The sequence below is a fragment of the Pseudochaenichthys georgianus genome, chromosome 1 (assembly GCF_902827115.2).
Source record: "Pseudochaenichthys georgianus chromosome 1, fPseGeo1.2, whole genome shotgun sequence".
Lineage (NCBI taxonomy): Eukaryota > Metazoa > Chordata > Actinopteri > Perciformes > Channichthyidae > Pseudochaenichthys > Pseudochaenichthys georgianus.
The window spans coordinates 33,087,200-33,106,677 of record NC_047503.1 but is presented as its reverse complement, the minus strand read 5'-3'; the positions used below and the strand labels follow the sequence as shown (position 1 = coordinate 33,106,677).

At 40.1% G+C, this 19,478-nt stretch overlaps 2 protein-coding genes across 3 annotated transcripts in view; one reads left to right on the top strand and one right to left on the bottom strand.

The window, feature by feature from the left end:
- Window positions 1-2,083: 2,083 nt before the first annotated feature.
- On the bottom strand, window positions 2,084-16,830 carry smox (spermine oxidase). 2 transcript variants are annotated; one of them, XM_034084264.2, is made up of 8 exons: window positions 16,743-16,830; window positions 11,509-11,615; window positions 11,104-11,338; window positions 10,068-10,294; window positions 8,079-8,252; window positions 6,012-6,756; window positions 4,393-4,553; window positions 2,084-2,625 (listed from the first exon to the last, which is right to left on the bottom strand). In XM_034084264.2, exons 3-8 carry the CDS (start codon window positions 11,309-11,311, stop codon window positions 2,467-2,469), a joined length of 1,674 nt encoding a protein of 557 aa, XP_033940155.1. In that variant the 5' UTR covers window positions 11,312-11,338; window positions 11,509-11,615; window positions 16,743-16,830; the 3' UTR covers window positions 2,084-2,466. The 2 variants fall into 2 exon arrangements, with proteins under 2 accessions (XP_033940155.1, XP_033940162.1); XM_034084271.2 differs by lacking the exon at window positions 11,509-11,615 and having other exon boundaries at window positions 16,743-16,825.
- Window positions 16,831-17,720: 890 nt separating this feature from the next.
- The window catches only part of LOC117451640 (uncharacterized), a 43,288-nt gene continuing 41,530 nt past the window's right edge, over window positions 17,721-19,478 (top strand). Inside the window, exon 1 of the mRNA XM_071204649.1 lies at window positions 17,721-18,107. Coding sequence (XP_071060750.1) covers window positions 17,935-18,107 — 173 coding nt within the window. The 5' untranslated portion in view covers window positions 17,721-17,934. The remainder of the gene's footprint in view (window positions 18,108-19,478) is intronic.

Below are 19,478 nucleotides of genomic sequence, written 5' to 3'. Positions count from 1 at the left end.
CAAGCCCAAGAAAAGATGCCGTCGACTCATCCTGTAGACTCATCTGGTCCTATCTCTATCGTGTTGTCATAGAAAGGGGAGGCAGGGCACTATAGGGTCCCCCCCCCTTAAATTAACTAGAAGTCATCATTTAAGGGGTTATTTTTAAAACTTTTCTTCTGGGGGGTGGGCATACCCCCCCAGACATTATATTACATTGCATTTAGCTGAGGATTTTATCCAAAGCGACTTACAATAAGTGCGTTCCACCAGGAAGACACAACCTTGAAGAAAACAGAATCATAAAGTACATCAGGTTTCATAGAGCCAAACATTTCAAGTGCTACTCAACTGGCTTTAGATAAGCCAGTCCTTTAGTATATAAGTGCTTTGTTAACAATTCTATCGCTCGAAGTGGAGTCGAAAGAGATGAATTTTCAGTCTGGAAGATGTGTAAGCTTTCTGCTGTCCTGATTTCAATGGGGAGCTCATTCCACCATTTTGGAGCCAGGATAGCAAACCCACGTGTTTTTGCTGATGGGAACTTGGTTTGGCCTACCTGCCTGTCAGCCTTCCATCTGTGCACAAACTTATCTTGTGCCCTCATTGGTCATGTGCGCGTTCGTGTGTGGTGGAGGAGTGGCTCTGTAAGGAAGTCTGAAGTTGGTGCATCATGGCATGTGGCTCATTAAAAAATAAGTACAGCTATTGTCTCCCTCTTGTATAACTGGTGCCCCACCTGCAGCAGGTAATGCAGGGTTGCCAACTCTCACGCATCTAGCGTATGACACACGCTTTCACTCTCAATCTCACGCTCTCACGCTGCCCAAACTATTCTCAAGCCAAAAACAAGATGAACCGGTGATCGTCTTTTGTTGGTTATTTACAATGTTGAGTTGACAGCTGCTCAAGTTGTTGATCCGCTCCCTCCCCGCCTCCACCACCATCAGACCCCCCTATTAGTGCTCGGTCACTGTTCGCTTTGTGAGAGGGTTTGAAGGTCTAATTTCTAATGATTGATAGTTACACATACTTGTTGTATGTATTAGTTTAGTTTGCCCCTGGTACGTAAAAAGGATAATAATAGCGTTTTTTTAAATTATACTGAGTTATTCTTCTTGTCAATAACCGCTACTATTTGTTTGTTTTATGGATTTGGGCCGGCTGGGTCTAAATGCCAGGGCCGATTTGCTGTCCCAGTCCAGCCCTGCTACAGTGTAAGGGACAATTGTTGTCTGGTTGCTTGTGTCTGTGCTCTTGAGGCGTTAGAAAACTAAGTTCTTGTTACATCTTACAGAGGATCACAAACAGTGGCCATACAATACTCCAGATAGCACCTAAATCATGAGAGTCGGTAAGTAGGAAAGTCAACATTGATAGTAATGTACCTTTAACTATTTCTTAAAACAATGTCTGTCTGTGATGAATCTCAAAGATGTAGGTCATAGTATATCTAATATTGAAAGTCTTGACCTACTATTAGATAACGTTGTTTTCTTTTATGAATATGTGCTACATTAAGGTATAAATGCATCCATGTGTGTGTTATTGGATTCATGCAATGCCTCTTGTATATTGTCCTGTTTAAAATACTGTTTTAAATGAATGCTTTCTTATCATTTTCAGAAGTCTATCAAACAGATTAGTGATTCTCAAAGCTCATTAAGATGAACAAAGAGGGAGTTCAATGTTCAAACCCCTTTAGTTACTTCCATGACTAGAAGTATTGTGCCATGCTACTTGCTAATAAATATGGAAAAATGCAGGATTTTGAAACTAATTTCCCTGTTTTCTGTTGCTAATTATAAAACGTTTCCATCTTTTCAGCCTCCGATCGTGTTTCTCACAGAAGAGGATTTACTGTGTTGTCTAACAGGAGTGAGCACAGGGTTGAGGTCTGTTCTAACACCATCTGTCACAATCTCATCTTTATGGAGCCTTTTCTTTTCTTTCACGTGCACTCACTTCCTGCATGGCTCTCGTCAATTTAAACGGGTGACAGTATGGAAAGAGCTCCTGCCTGTGCTTGTGCTTTCCTTGAAAATATAATATTCATGAGTATCTGATGAGTATGGTGTTCAATGTTTTAATGAAGCAAGAAAACTTTGTTTGATGATGATATAACTTTTATTTTGTTAAAACTTTCTCAATTTTTATTTAGCATTTTCCATTATTTTGTAACGTTACATACAGAAGGCACTTACAAAAACAAGTTAAATTACAGATGCTGTTATTATAAACATTACATTAATGATTAAAAAAACATGACAGAATGCAAAAGACAATAAATGACAGCACCATTGGCAACGTTCGAACAGTACATCTCAAAGTAAAAAGGTTGCAATGATTTGAAATCTACAGTAGAATAGAAACGTATTAATGTATTAATGCCCGAGCTATGCTTCTAGGTATAACTTAATCATCAAGATAAAAAGTGTAAAAACTCAACTGTTTTGTCATTATTTTTTCACTAGTCAGAGGTTTGTTTTAATTTACATTATTAGGCTTTGTGGTTTCAGCTCTGTGCAATTCCTGGTACATCTCTATTAGACGAGTGGCCTCCCTCTGTCCTGACAGCAAAGCACCATGGGTAGTGGAATAGTATTTTCTGTGGGTGGCCTCTCCAGCGAACAGGACCTGTAGAGGCTGAGGAAGGAGGGGGAGGAAAGAACAAATATTTGAGAAGAAGAAAAACCAGATTCAAAACAAGAGCCGTCAATGTCATACTGACATATTTCCCTGGCCTCTCACGATTTTCTATTTCCATCACTGATTCCCTTGTTAGTGCTCCGCGTGTAGGAGGCTGCTGCAACTTTCCTGAGGCGTTAATGTTTAGTTTGACAGGGTTGAGGGACGTCAGCGAAGGGGTCATGCTGTTCCTTCAACAGTGTCAAGTGAGCACACAAACACCCCCTCCCCTTCCCTCCCAGCCCCTTCACCCAGACTGCATCAGGTTTCGTGATCACGACTGCTGGCCAGGAAACAGGCTTCACCCCCCACTCCCCCCCCCCACCAAACACCAGCTGTATTTGCTCTGCATGTGCTGCGATGGGACATGTGATGACACCGTGTGCTGCATTAGCCAGACGCCCTCAGAGTGAGTACAGTATGAATGAATTTACAAAATGTCATGACTCTTCTTTTCATAGGCCCATTACATTCCTTAGCACGCACTTATAACTCGTGCGCACGAGTTACTAAAGCGTGCGCACGAGTTACTAAAGCGTGGCCACGAGTTACTAAAGCGTGGCCACGTTTTATTTATTTTTCTCTCTGTGAACCCTCCAGGGCTCCGTAGATATGAATGAACAACACAAATAAAATAAGTTACATTCATTTGTTATTGGCTATGGTAGGTCATTGGTTATGTTCACATACTTATTTGATTACATCCACTTGTCTAAGATGACAACAGAGACTTTCGACCCAAAACCAGCTGTTGACTTGTGGATGCAAGCAGCTAATCGCAGACTCAACCAGAGAGAAAGTAGTAGGCCTACATCATCAGCTCCCATGTCTGACAGAGAGGAGAACAGTCAGGAGGGTAGTGATGACAGCTTGTAGGATTACTGGTCGTGCTAATGTTGTCTTGTGTTCACCTCTGCATGTGTGTTCACCTCTGTGTGTTCAGTGCCGTGTGTCTGGCAAATAAAGACCCCCTCAAAAGTTACGGTTTATTTCATTTTAAGGATGAGCACCAAGCAACATCTCCAGGTGCTCCTTTGAGAACCAGGGCAAACAAGTTATGTGCACCCCTGGTTATAAACACAATTGGGACAGTGTCATGGTCTTGGTTTTAGTCCCGTTCCCTTTACTGTTTTCAGGATTTTGTCTCTTCTGTTTGTTGTTTTTCCTCCTGCGTTCTTGTGCTGCCTTTCACTCATTCACCCATCCACACACCTGCTCTGAATCAGCCCTGTTTCTTCTTCCCTACTCCCAAAGTCTTTTCAACCAATGAGCTCTCAGCCAGCTCTTCTTAATCGCCTGATTCCCCTCACCTGAGCTCCTCCGCCCTTCTCCCGATTTCCCCTTCAGTCTTGTTTGATCAGTCTTATGTTGTTTTTATGCACAGTTTGCCTAGGCTACACAAACTGTGTAGTTTCCCCTAAAATAAGTAACTAATTGCAAAGTACTTCCCAGTAAAACTCTTTAGCAAATATTGGTATTCTACACGTATAATACCAGGTAACCCCAGGAATAAAGCCAAAGATGTGTCCTTTTTATCTTAATCTGAACAACCTCTAACAGTTACAAGGAGATCATTATTTTCCGGGATATTGAATTGCCTAGTAAGCTTAAATAGTTAGTTTATTTGTTTGTACAAACTCTTGATAAAACTGATCTTGATCTCAATTAGACTAAGGTTAAATACTTTAGATGTGTTTTTATTATTCGGTGTAGTGGTCGTCTTACTGGAGCCTTGGTGCTGTTCGCATAAGGCAGTGGCATGGCCAGCCGCTCACAGTCCTCTCCGCTGGATCCCACCCTGGTGAAGGAGTAGGACCCTCGGATGAAGGGGTTACTGCCCCACGAGGAGCGCAGGACACGCCAGGGCTTAGGAATGTTGGGGTTTCCTGTGGAGGGACGGACAGAAATAAATGACGTCAGCACGGAAAGTCATCACAGAAACTTTAAAATAATCTGGTGTCGAGGAAATCCGGCTCAACAAAGAATTAAATCGGTCAAAACTATGGCAGCTGTGAGTTAAGGCCTGTACTGGGACGTCCAATCTGTCAACTGTAATCAGTGGTGAGCAGAAAGGCCCCAGCTAGTCTATATGTAATTAAGCAACAGCTGACTGGGTTAAACCACATGACCTAAATGGTGTGTGTGTGTGTGTGTGTGTGTGTGTGTGTGTGTGTGTGTGTGTGTGTGTGTGTGTGTGTGTGTGTGTGTGTGTGTGTGTGTGTGTGTGTGTGTGTGTGTGTGTGTGTGTGTGTGTGTGTGTGTGTGTGTGTGTGTGTGTGTGTGTGTGTGTGTGTGTGTGTGTGTGTGTGTGTGTGTGTGTGTGTGTGTGTGTGTGTGTGTGTGTGTGTGTGTGTGTGTGTGTGTGTGTGTGTGTGTGTGTGTGTGTGTGTGTGTGTGTGTGTGTGTGTGTGTGTGTGTGTGTGTGTGTGTGTGTGTGTGTGTGTGTGTGTGTGTGTGTGTGTGTGGGGTTTGCAATCTATAGGAAGTCCACCGACCTCATCCTGATGTGGCTGTCATCATAATGTCATACGATTAAAACCTTTAACATTCAATCACTTGAGCATGACATGACACTCCCTCTGTTGAAAAAGAAATTCAGCATTTTAGAAAACGAACAACAACAAATGATATGCCTCACCCATGACATTGTGTGTGTTTGTGTTTGTGTTTCAGAGACAAAGATGGCCTGATTCAGTGTCAGTAAATTAAACACCTCTTGATTTGATCCGACATTTGATCAACCTTTCGGCTCATTGTTAATTTGACACACTGGACATGTAATTCATCCAGCTGTATCATCTGTCCACCCTTTTCCCCTAACAGGCTACTTGCATCACAGCTGTAGCTTATGTCATTTCCTTTATATGAAACACAATCACCCAACCATGTAACTCTGTGTATGAGTCACCGAGCTCACACAACAGCCTTGTGTTAGTTTTAGATCATTGATTGTTGGTTAAACTAGAATAGAGTTGGAAGACGGAAGTTTATCATGTCTTGTCTCATGAAAATGTACAAAAGTCAGAATTATAAAACTTTTAAATTGAATCATTTGAGATCCTCTTTGGTTAGATAATGACTGAATAAAAGAGTCATGGGAGTAAAATACCTAAAAGTGGGAATAAATGATAAACACAGAATCAACCTAAAAAGCACCGGGGTCTCTTAAAAAACTAGATATTTTCTGAACTTAAACTAAATAAAAGTATTTGTGTTGAGTTTTTATGTTTTACAAATGGCAACCATAGTAAGGGAGCAAATACCTTTCACCCAAAACTTAATTGAGAATGCAGTTTCGACGTGTGGGAATGTAATAGGTGTGCGTGTTTGCGTGAGGTCCTGACCTGTAAAGCGCCTCAGCAGCTCAGTGCAAGTCTCAGCAACTGTTTCATCATCGCAGCGCTCCATCTGTAGCGCTTCTTGGCCGCAGATCCAGCCACTCAGCATGTAGCCGTAGCGCTCGGGCGGGTAGAGGACGTCGAAGCTGCAGATCTTCTTGTACCACAGCTCCTCGGGGTACACCAACTGTTCTAGCAGAGCCTCATCCTCCCACACAAACTGGATGCTGTTGCACTCTGGGCTCCAGAAGGGCTCTTCGTACTCCAAGAAAATCTTATCGGTGGTGCTGATGCCCAGCTTCTCGATGGCGAGCACTTTCTCCTCAGGCAGGGAGGGGGAGAACATGGCTTCATGGTTCTGCTTCAGGACTCCCAGAGAAGATGTCACGATCACGTGGTCGGCTGGGATCCACTCCTCATCCTGGCACTCCACGTAAATGGGGTGACCGAAAATCAGAGGGTCCTCGCGAGGCTGGCAGCCGTGGTAGTATTCATTGTGGTTGTTGCCCTGGTGGGTGTGGCTGCTCTGGGCGATCGCCTGCTGATGCTTAGCAGAGTAGTTCCAGTGGATGCAGCGGACAGGTTTGCTGAGAGAGAGGGTGCGAGAGGGGATGTCCTGGGCCAGGAGCTCCACTACCTTCATGAAACCTTCAGGAATGACATAGTGTGCACCAGGGATCTCTGTCCACTCGCCAAACTCACTCAGAGACACCTCATCCATACTGGGGGAGCTGCTTTCACAACTCTCCACCTGAAGCAAGAGGAACATAAACACAGAGGACAAACAGTTATATGTATACAGCCAAGAGTAATTTATTATTACCCACATTACCTGCTGTCCAATAAACCAGTATCAGCTGGTACATCCAAAGACCAGGCATTTTAGGCATTTTAGGCAAGGCAAGGCAAGGCAAGGCAAGTTTATTTATATAGCACCTTTCAACACAAGGCAATTCAAAGTGCTTTACAAAAAATGAAAGACATTAAGAAAATGGCATTTAAAATCAGTCATTAAAAAGAAAAGATAATAAAAGAAACATTAAAAGAAAAAATACATGGATAAAAGTTACAGTGCAGTTTAAGATGTGAATAGTTCAATTAAAAGCAGCGACAAAAAGAAAAGTCTTCAGCCTGGATTTAAAAGTAGTCAGAGTTGCAGCGGACCTGCAGGTTTCTGGGAGTTTGTTCCAGATATTTGTTGCATAATAACTGAATGCTGCTTTACCATGTTTAGTTCTGACTCTGGGGACAGGAAGCTGACCAGTCCCTGAAGACCTGAGAGATCCGGATGGTTCATAGTTTAGCAGGAGGTCAGAAATGTATTTTGGGCCTAAACCATTCAGTGCTTTATAAACCAGCAGCAGTATTTTTGAAATCTATTCTTTGACACACAGGAAGCCAGTGTAAAGACTTCAGGAGTGATGTGATCCACTTTCTTAGTGTTGGTGAGGACTCGAGCAGCGGCGTTCTGAATCAGCTGCAGCTTTCTAATAGATTTTTTAGTGAGACCTGCAAAGACACCATTACAGTAGTCCAGTCTACTGAAGATAAAAGCATGGACAAGATTTTCCAAATCCTGCTGTGACAAGAAAAATTGCTTTTTACATAAAATGCTAGTGATACAACATTTTTTATTTGGGGTAGGAAGATTTTCTTACTGTTTGACAGATCCAGGCTTGCCGTTTCTCCCTGTTTCCGGTCACTGTGCTACGCTAAGCTAAGCTAATAGGCAGCTGACTCTGCAGCTTTATATTAGGCAACCTTTATAAAGTTTATATTATAGGCTATTGGTTGTTTATCAAGAAAAACTGCCAAACATTAGCTGGTCGCCTTGTATTGAATGTGAATGTGTTACCTTTCTCTGTTTAAACACAAATATGTGTTTATCTATGATTATCTTAGGCTGTTGGTTGAACAAAACACTGACAGTCACTGAAAATACAATATGTGGTAGACTTGCTGTCTCATTCTAGGGGATTTTAGGTTTGTACATCAACTACGTTTTCACAATGACTTTCCACATGTGAAATGATTCAGGAATATGAACTCACAAAAACAGACACACACACACACCTTGAGGTACTGTTGAAGCATGGACAGTTTGAGCTTCTTGGTGCATTCAGGATCATCTGGATCCAGCATGATCTTCTTGCGCACCACGTCCCGTGTAAAGACGCCGACGCTGTTCTGGCTCTCAGCACAAACTGGCTTCCCGTTTTGGAAGAACTCCTGAGTCAGCTCGTACACCTAAATCAGGGTGAGACAGATGGGAATACAGAGAAAGAAAAAAGAGGATGAGTGTCAAGAAAGCAGAGGATGCAGCATGATGGAGAACAGGCAGCACAAATCTTATTATCTGTCTGATAAAAGCTGCCAGTTGCTACAAAAGTGAAGAAATAGAAGAGAAACATAAAGAAGACAGTAGAAAAGGAAGACTTGTTGTAATGTATTAGTTTTAACCTTATAATATTAAAGTTGGATTTGACTTTTATCTGTGACAACATGCTAATCAATTGCTGTAAGTATTTAATGTATTGTTAGTAAAGTGAAGCATTCACTCAAGAAAGAACTAATGTTTCCGTGTTGCCATGAGAGCCATTTATAATCAAAAGTTGAGATATAACTCATGATCGATGACTGTATTTTTGTTAATATAGCACCGACTATACGATTACGTTGGATACAATGATTTCAGAAAATGAATCTGATGAAAATGTCACACACAAGAAGCAATCTTAATTTAACAATTTGGGCTTCAGGGATATTCCGCCGGGTATAAATCATAATTATATATATTGTTCTATAAGCTATTATTTAGATAAATCAAACAGATTAGCAGACAACAGTTGTGACTATGGAGGTCAAATGATTGAAGCCTCTGCCCTTAAAAAGAAGATAAGAGAATAAAAAGAGCATGTTGACCATGACCCAGGTCTCCTTCACTGTACAGCAGTCAGTCGCGGCTAAATGACATCGTGGAGAGTGATAAAGAGGATGTGACCCTGAAATCAGTCTGTGTTTCTTCTCTCGTCATCATAGCAGCTACTGAAAAACTAAATGTTTGCTTTACAGGCTCTACAAGTCCAGTCAACTTTAATCATATGCTTGAAAGTAGCATACCTGTTTTAAGGAGCTCTATATGCAACAACATACAGAAAAGGCATGATGAGAGTGTTTACAAGTTAAAAGAGAACAAGAGAAAGGGTAGACAAGATGACTTTACAGGGCTGCTAAATGAAGACAAGAAGGAAAACATCTCCAGTCTTTAGGATAATAAGGCTCTAGAGGTGTAAGTGGACATTAGTTAAGACAATTTACCACAAGCAGATGACAAATGTGGATAATTTTGGCCCTGAGATCAGGCAGAAAACCCAAATGGTTAACAGAAAGCAAATCCTTTCTGTGGTTTCCTCACATTCTCTCTGTAACTGCTTGTTCAGCGTGACCTAATTAAACTATAATCATCATTCTTTACGCGGCCTGCCACTGAGCACACAGCAGAGAAGTGGACCGATGAAAATGACCACTCCTCATTAAATCCGGCATGCTTTAGTGGACATTTTACTGCTTTATCTCAACATGGCAGGAGATATGTTTAATAATAGTGTGTAAGGAGTGGTTTTATTTTCCACATAAGTAGCTTAAAGCTTTTTGAAGTCTAACTGGATGTTATCTATTCTACATATTTAGATCAGACCAGCCATAAAAATGTGGAGAACATCATCCTAGTCTATTACAGCATGTTCCCATTCTGTAATAGACTAGGATGATGTTCTCCACATTTTTATGGCTGGTCTGATCTAAATATGTCTTTGCGTAAAATGTTTTTACACATTTGACAATATCTTTCAATTTTTGGAAACCACGTTTTGCAGGTTTTAATAATATTAATCTGAATAGGTTTAGAGTGAGGTTTACCAATGCTATATCACTAAAATTACATAAAACACTTTGCTGTGAGGTAGGCTGAACAGTGAGTAGCTCTCAGCTCTTGTACACGCATGCTTTCATTTGTGCATATAGGAGTAAATTCACTGTCTGTGTGCATATGCGTCCCCTCACCTCGTTGTACAGGTCACTGAACTCCTCCACCAGGTCCTTGGGGATCCTCCGCCCAGCGTTGGTCTGGTAGTGAGCCACCCCATTCTTGGTGTACAGGCTGATGCGTCCCTCGCTCCTCTCCCCGTCCGTGGTGTGCTCCAGCAGCCCGTTGTCCTCCGCCAGGTGGTACACTGGGTTCCCATTGGCTCCATGGATCCAGGTGGCTCCAAGCTCCAAAGTTGCTTTTCCTAACAAAAGAGTGAAGAAAAAGGCACACAGATCAATGTGAGTTTGGAAACAATTGATCTCTTTGAACTCAACTGTGCTTTGTTAAGGCACAATCACATTTGAGTGTAAGATAATTGGACTGGTCAACTCAATTAACACGCTGCAGTTGTTTAAGCCCACTGGAATACCATTAGTTTAATATTTTTCCTGAGGATGATGGCATCACGCACTGTTTCCTTTTTTACACTCATTTATATAATAAAAAATAGGGCAATGCAAAGACTATGATTACATAAAGCCGAAGCACATAAACAGCCAACATAACAGACGCAATTCTCAGTGCCTGCCACAGTATGTTTGTCTTTACACGTGACCTCTTTCATGTGCATACAGTAACATTGCCACAAGCAGATGCTGTCCCTGACTTATTTGTTCGTGCCTGTTGAAATAATTTGTCATACTTTTTTTTTTAGCTGAAGACCTGCAGTTCATCTGACTGTGTTGGGAACATCTGACGAAGTGGCTGAAGCAGATAACTAACTGGACATGCATTGGATGAGCACATTCATCTGGGTTATTTAAAAAGAATTGAATGCTGGCTGATAAGGAAAGAAGTATTTAGCTTAATAAAAGTGTTGCATAAGGCACAGTGATTGATATTTTAATACAAAATAATTAACCTGTGATCTCGAGATAACAGCATTTAAAAGATAAGAATGATTGCAAGCACAGCCGTTCTCTGCAGGTATAAAGAAGGTACACATTATTTTGGGGTTATTTATAAATAATTTGAGCATAAAGTTTGAGGTAAACAGCGATGTCTTCTCACCGAGCTGAACACTCTGAACTCTCCCGCCGATGTGGTCTGACGCCTCTAGGACAGTGACATCAGTGAAGCCGTTTTTCAGTAGGATCTTAGTCGCAGCAAGGCCGGCCAACCCAGCACCAATGACTACTATTCGAGGCTGCCGATGAGTTCGTAAACCGCTACTAAGAGGATCATCAGTGCTGTCTGAGGAAATTTCACAACTTTGCATGCCGTCCAAGATCCTCTTCGATGGCGTCTGTAGGGAAATTCAAGAAAAGGAACCAGGTAAAAAAAAAGGCAACAACATAACTCTGGGTCAAAGTGTGACAGACGCTCATACAGCAGAATTATATCCAGTGAAAATAAAGATATATTTTTGAATATTTATGTTCTATAAATGACACATCTTAAAAAAGATATATTTACTTTTTATTCACACTCCTTGTTGGGTTGTTAATTATGGGTTGCTGTATTTTGCCTCCTACGCGCTTTGTTGATATGGTGAATATTTTAAAAGTGTATCTTGTGTGTACCTGCATTGTACAGGGATGGAAGTCAACATTTTAGAAACAAATATCTCAAAAAATGGCATGACTCATAACAAAAAAGATATGCTGGCCTGACCAAAAATGAGCAAAGAAAAAGGCCAATGAACCGCTTGGAGATAATTTAGCTTCTTTGGATCTCTGTTCCTTAGTGTTGCTAGTTACGTGCTCACTACACAGATATATTGTATAGCTGATATGTGGTGTTTATCAATTTTCCCAATACTTCTACCTGCATTTACAGCTTCATTTATGACTGTGTTTCATTGTATTTAAAGTATTTTCCATGTGTACAACACCGTTTATTGCACACAAGGCCAAATTACAAGTCTATGATAGAGAATACTTTACACAAAAACAATTATTGATTATTCCACATCTTTAAATATATAGTGAAAGAGCTCAGGGACTGTGACATGCAGAGTGAAGAATACACAAGCAACCTTGTTGTCGCAGTACATACAGTAAGGCCCCCTGCTGTGAGTGTATGGACAGCTGTGTGTGAGATCACAGTGGGTGTCTATTCAGAAGATGTTCCCGTTCAGCCAAAAGAGAACGTTTTTAACAGTATGTGGCCGTCATTCCTGAAAGACGTTCGCTGTTATAACTGTTATCGGAGAGCTTTTAATATGAAATGTGTCTGTTTTTGCTGTCCTGACATGCATGAGTAACACTAGTAAGTCCTCTTGGTAGAGACGTGATATCCTGGTGTTACACAATACATGCAAACACTAACTCCACACTTTGTTACCGCAGCATCACAGGACACAGGGTATTGCATAAGCGATGTGTGTGAAAAACAACACTGATGTTTCCCACAGTTCGAGATTAAACGTCCGAAAGACTTGTTTATTAAACTAATATTTGTGATACACACAAGCCCTATAATATATTATTAAGGGGACAAAAGTAACAACAATTTCCATTAACTATTAGTCTGCCAGTGATTTTCAAGAGATTACTTGTTGGCTTTATAAATAGTCAGAAAATAGGGAAAAACTGTTTCTATAAATGCAAGGTGATGTCTTTAAATGTCTTGTTTTGTTAGTCCAAAAACCAAAGATGATCAGTTTAATACAACATGAAAGAGGGAAGCTTTAAAAATGAATTTATTATCAACCTATTTGCTGATGCAGCTATTCATAATATGAGGTCAGCAAATCCAGATAACTGTGACCGAAGAAAGTTTCCATCTAAACTTGCTTTTACCCTTGATTCCACTTTTGTGGAACTGTGTTGTTAGCAAGATGATTCACGAGAGCTGACAACGAGTCAAAGGGGACACCTTCACCTCCCGCTGCAGAACAGATGCGTGGGTGTAACATTTGTTGAAGCAAAAAACTGAGTGTGATGTCAATCCAAAGAGGTCATATACAGGGATTTCTGTAAATCTCTACTTCCTGTATCTAAATCTTGGCTGTACGCGGACCTCAAACACAGATGTGGTTTAAACCTTTTCATCTGGACGGGTCAGCACAAGGGTGATCTGATCCGACTTTATGACCACATGAGCCTGATTGCTTTGTGGAATTATTTGACTTTTACATATTGGTTGATTTGCTTCGACAGGCCTATTAATAATTTGAACATCTTGTGAATTCATCTTCTGTAAGAAAAAGCTGTATATCAGACTTTGGAAAGGCTATGTAACAATAAAGCAAATTATCTATATTGCGTAATCCAAGTATTTGTAAGTGCCAAATAAAGCCATCAGGTTCAGGTTCAGGTTCAGGTTATTTATTTGTACCCGTAGGTAGATTCTGTTTGCAGAGAAAAATACAAGGGTTCCATCCTGACACTAAAAAAAAAAACATCAACATGAATGGACTCATTCTTGGGCTTTAAAGAAAAGTAAAGGGAAACGTTGGTCACATATTTTTATTGTGTAACAATCAAATATTAAAAGCAGTATCACCTAAAATGATACTGACGGTAAAGATATATATTTTGTATTTAACAACAACATAGCCTCATTTAGCCGTTGATCATTTCTCAACTGTATTGTATAATATTATATTATGTCTGTTGTTGGTGTCAAATGAGTTTCCCCTTGTAGGATTTATAAAGATTTCTCAATCGTTTCGATATAATCCCAACCAACAAAAGGCTTTTCTGTTTTTTTCTGTGGCGCTTGTTTATCAAATCTGTGGTCTTAAGTGGAGGCTAACATGTTTGTTTCCTGCGCTGTAACCATGGCTGTAACATGTAGAGCTAGTTAAAGAATAGACGGTAGACGGTAGTTTCTTTTTAATGGATGTTTTCAAACCGCTGTAATAGGTAAGGTTCCCAGGAGGACTCTGCTTTGTGGCAAACAACAAAGATTGACAGCATATCTGACAAAATGAGAATGCAGGGTAGATTATATTGTTTTGTAATGTATTATATTTTGTTGCATGTTTTGTGGCTTTGGGCCAAATGTTGCTCTTTGTCCATGACTTATCGAGTGATCATAATGCTTTGTGGTTAATTGCATGTTTGTTTGTGTACATGTATGTTAATATCATAACATATAAAAGGCTATATTATTTACATTAGCACCAGGTTGTAAATCTATTAGCGTATGAAACATCTTCTTAGTATTACCTTTTAAACCATTTAAATCCTTTCTGATGAAGGGTAATGTATGTTTACTTCCAATGAGCAAATGTCATGTGAGTAATGTGAGAAAAACGTTATGTAAATCACAATATGGTACTAAATGCAAAAATATAGGTTGTGAAAATGTTTACTGCCACAAGACCCCAGGGAGCAGCTGTTTGTTTTACACAGTTGATTCCATTTCTGAAACACGTTTTTCCTCATAATATATTTTAACGGCTATAGAGACTATTTAAATCTGTAAGCTTGAATTTCCTGCACTTGCATTTTTTAGCGTATATTTGCATACATGTCTTAGCCTTTTCTTTGTTTGTTATGAATATGAACTCGAAGTAAATATACACTTCAACAAACCTGCAGTCCCTGTTTCTGACAAGGCCAACAAATAATTTTGTAACAAACTCAAGGAACAAGGGTCAACTTTAAATCCTTTACAAAGTGTTTGTTTCAAGTTCTTTGTTCTAAAATGCTCACTACTGTGTTGACCTCTTCAGAATACAGTATATTTCTCTCTATGCATATGTACATATATTCTCTCGTGCCAGAAATCTATACTCTGGCAGCAGAAACAGGATGACCAACCAGATTTCGCTTTTCACTACAATAAGGTTAGAAAAGATTGGTGGACTTCACTGCAATTCAATTAACTTTTACAAGAAACATCTTTACATCCTTTCAAGGGAAATCTATATTATATCTTCAAAGATTCAAGTGTTAACTCACAAATAATGTTTTATTGTTGGGCTTAGACCTATAAAAATAAGCTAATTTCAGTGCAAAAATGTACTTGATTCTCAAAATACGTACGACACAGTGACTTCAAAGGAACAACACATCTAATTCGTAGACAGTGTTCAAACTCTTAACACACACGCCCCTGTAACAGATTTTGCATCCCTCCCTTGTTGCTTGTAATTATTCAACGGCTGGTTGATACACTCGCCACATGCCGCCTCTCCATGCTTTACACCAACCCTACAGATTAATGTGTGGACTGGCCTTGGGTAGATAGGCAGCTCAGGGTGGGGGTGGGGTGGGGTGGGGTTTACTACTGACCTAGAAATGGCAATCTACAATACAGTGCATCTGCCAGAGGCTTTTTGAAGAACAGGGCTGGTGTTCAGTGGGAATATCTTAAATGAATGTATCCGACTCCCTGTCTCTCGTCTTTACTGCTCTCATCTCTCCTTTTACTCCTAACATTGCACTTTCCAGCTGTGTCTACACTCACATCTGCATCTTCTGTAACACATACACACACACGTTCTACTACTGTACACCACACCGGATGTTCCCCTGGTGCAGTTAATGAGTGCCCTGAGACTTTCGTAGTATACCTAAAGACACACAGGCTCAATGCTCTCAAGTACACAATGATGACAGGAAAATATTATCAGAAAGAGAGGGAGACCAATAAAATATATGTTATTTGTTAAGTAGGGCCTATTGCTTTCATAACAATTTTTTTAAAAAACACATGCAACACTGTGCAACAAACACTTGTTATAAAAAGTTGATATATTATAACTAATGGCAAAATTGAGAGATTATAAAGCACTTACTACTGTTACTGCATTATTACTTGTTTTAATCTAGTTGGACAGTTTGACCACAAACTGAAACCAAAATCTCTTTTTTATAGATATTCATAGACTTTTTCTGTTAAAAAAACATTTCCTTAGTGTCTTAATAATAACAAGCAAAGGCTTATTAGAAAGTGAGTAAGCGTTTTTTTCGTGACCTGATCTTTCTTGATCTTTTATAAATAGATTATAAGTGCCTGTTAAACATGAATTAAATGAATTATTCACCATTCATACAGCCATTAGCTACAATTCATGAACCCTTTATTAACGGTGGCTTGCGGAAACTGATATCTATGTGCAAATAAAAGAAAAATATCACAATGAAAACTTTAAATAGGTAAGAAGAAAATCTTTCTGAAGACAGAGAGAGGATCAAAGTGTTTCTTGTCATCCTATATGCTGCCTGCCTTCATGGAAACCCCTCTGAAAGCCTTACTGCCACGTATAAAATGAGATGCCAAAGTGGCAGCATACAAAGCGGACAACTTCACCGACTTACTCTGATTATTGCCTGCGAACGACACCATGTGATGGAGACAAAGCAAAACATACACATTTTAGACCTGAACCTGAACCTGAACCTGAATTAACCAAAAAAGCGAAAAACACAATCCACCTTATTCCAGGCAGCGTCCCGTTTACAATACATCAGTGTAAATAACGTTTCCTGTGCTCGCTGTGCTTTACATGTTGTTGTTGTTGTTTTGTGCAGCGTTTTACTGTTTTGTCAACAACTAGGTGACATTTAGCGTAATGTGCGTTTTCTCAAAGCTCTGACAACTACAGAAAATAAGCTGTTCTCACTGTTTCTCCTGCGATGTGAAGGTACGTATACATATAGCGGAATCATTTTAGTCAACATTTAAATCGCCCCCCGCCCCGCAGTTGAATAAAAATGCTCCTAAATGTTTGTAGTGGAGCAGCTGGTTACCTGACTCTCTTGGTCTTCAGATTTAAAACCTCTGAGTGCTCCTCTTTCCTTTGTGTCCGTTTTCCCTGAGACCGGCTGCGCTTTGTATTTATGCTGGAAACCAGAAGCAGCCAGTTTCCCTGTGGCCGCCGCCTCCTCATTAATAAATATGAGAGACGATGACGACAATGTCCAGTCCTCCGCTGAGTAAGCCTGCTGCCCGTAATACACGCGCACACACACACACACACACACACACACACACACACACACACACACACACACACACACACACACACACACACACACACACACACACACACACACACACACACACACACACACACACACACACACACACACACACACACACACACACACACACATCCTGTGTGATAAAGAAGTATTTTATTCTGATGAAAAAAATAAGAACTACATATCCTATCCCTTAATAATAATGATAACAATAATAATAATAATGATAACAATAATAATAATAATAATAATAATAATAATAATAATAATAATAAGACTATGCATTTGACAATGAATGTTCACATATTACTTTTCGTGTTACACATGCAAACATACAAGTCACCCCTGTGGGAACAATTTGAAAAACTGTCTTTACAAAAAGTGTTATTGTTTTTATTTTAACATTGCTATGTATTGGCATTTGGGTTTTACAATAAATTTCAGTTCAAATGTAATAATCCCAATGCTAATAAAAGCATTTTTATTAACGTATATTTACAATTGGTATAGGCCGGGTGTATTTAAGGTGTGACATCATTGCATGTGAAAATATCCTATAATATTAAATGTGAAACAGCATTTCCAAAAGTTCACATGTGGTTTATCAGGTCCGACAATATTTCACATGCACTAAACAAAGAGTAATTTAACTCCACTTAAATGTGTTCCCAATTGTTGCGGGGATGTTCCCTGAAGGCGTCTAGAGAGGTTTCTCAATACTCAAATGTCCCCTCCTCGACTCCTCGGTCCTTCGGTAGTGACCCGAAAATGAATTTCAGCGCATCTAATTTCTCTAAATGCACTTCGAGGACCGAGCATCGAGGAGGCTCTCTGGGGGAGCTCTAACCGAGGAGACACTGGCCGTGTTTCAATTCAGGGGTTGTATCCTTCGGGGTACGCAGCCTACGCGGTCCACGGAGGACCCAGCCCACGTAGGCTGGACCGAGCGGACTACGAAATGAGACGGTCTAGCCTACGGAGGGCTTCGTATTTACGTCACGTGATACGCACTGTTCGGTTGCGCTGCTCCAGCAGCCTGCTAGCAAATTCTAACTCAGCTGAAAAGGATCCAGAAACTTTACTTTTACATTTTTTTGGAGATCACCGTCGGCGAAAGAGGACCATGGCCAGGTAAATAAGACGAAGTTGTTCCTTTAGCCCCCAGTAATGTTACATTAGTAAGTTAACAAGTAAATTATATATAGCTGATGTAATTTACTCATATTATTTCATATTTATAATAAGTCTTAATTTTTCTGTACTAATAAAACAATGTTTTTTTAAATGAACAAAAGCATGTTGTATAGATTGATTGTCAACAATAGTAGTGTTCTAATCTTAATAGCTGTGATTATAACAGTTTATATATAACGGGGTGCAAAACGTATCAATGAAAAGCGACCCTCTACCACACAAAACAACACCTGTAGATAACCCAATTTTTGTTCTTTGAAATTGAAAAGGATATTGCATTGTGTTTGTTACTTTCGTTGCAGTTGTATGTCTTAAGTGTAATTTGGCATGCTTTTATTTTGAAGGCAAGTTACGCTGTTGACAGTTGTTGTTGCTACGGAAACAAGAAACGTTTCACAGCGGGCGGAACTTGTCATAAAGTCTGCGATAATAAAGCCCACCCATTTAGAGGGAAGATATGATTGGTCAATTGTACTGTCATTTGACATTACTCGCGTTCAGTTACTATAGAGAGGCGAAGTCCCTCCCTTTCCGGGAGCCTCCATGGGACCCCGGAAGCGTAAAATTATACATTGAAGTCAATGGAGAGAGAAAGGTTATCTTTTGATCCCGTTTGAATTGTGCCACGAATGACACATATGATGTTTGTCAATTTAAAAGAATATTTTGCAAGTCAAAAAAATTAAAATGTGTCGTAAAACTGTGAAGTTACACATTTTGTTTGTGTGAAACCGCTGAGTGAACTACAGGTCTCTTGGTCTCGCACAATACGCGTCACCATCACGAAGACGGCCGTCACGTTAGCAAATTTCACCTGTTTCTTTCAGAATGAGGCGAAAAGTATAAAATGAGGTGAAAATCACTACAAGTCTGGGCATGTTGAGAGCTGTACATACACGAAAGGGGAGTTAGTCGGTTCTGTAAGAGCAGCGGGACCGGCTTTACAAGGTTTCGGTGAGTAATATGAGTGCAATGTGTAACGTTAATGTCAGCTAGCTAACATTAGCTAACAAGGTACACTAACGTGTTTTGTTTTAGTAACTCGTTTTCTCCTTAAGAACTTTGTGGTCTCTGTGTATGCTGTGGATTACATTAGTGTTCACAAGAACAAGGTACACTCCCGTGTTTTGATTTAGTTGCTCTTCAGATTGAAGCGGCCAGTTTTATATCAACTATACAGTATATTCTATACTGTATGTGTGATCTCCTTTTACATCTCGTTGTGTCATTTGAGTTTATTTGCTGTGTGTAGATTCAAGGATTTTGGTGACATGAACATGACCATCGCGGAGGCAGTCCAGTTACCAT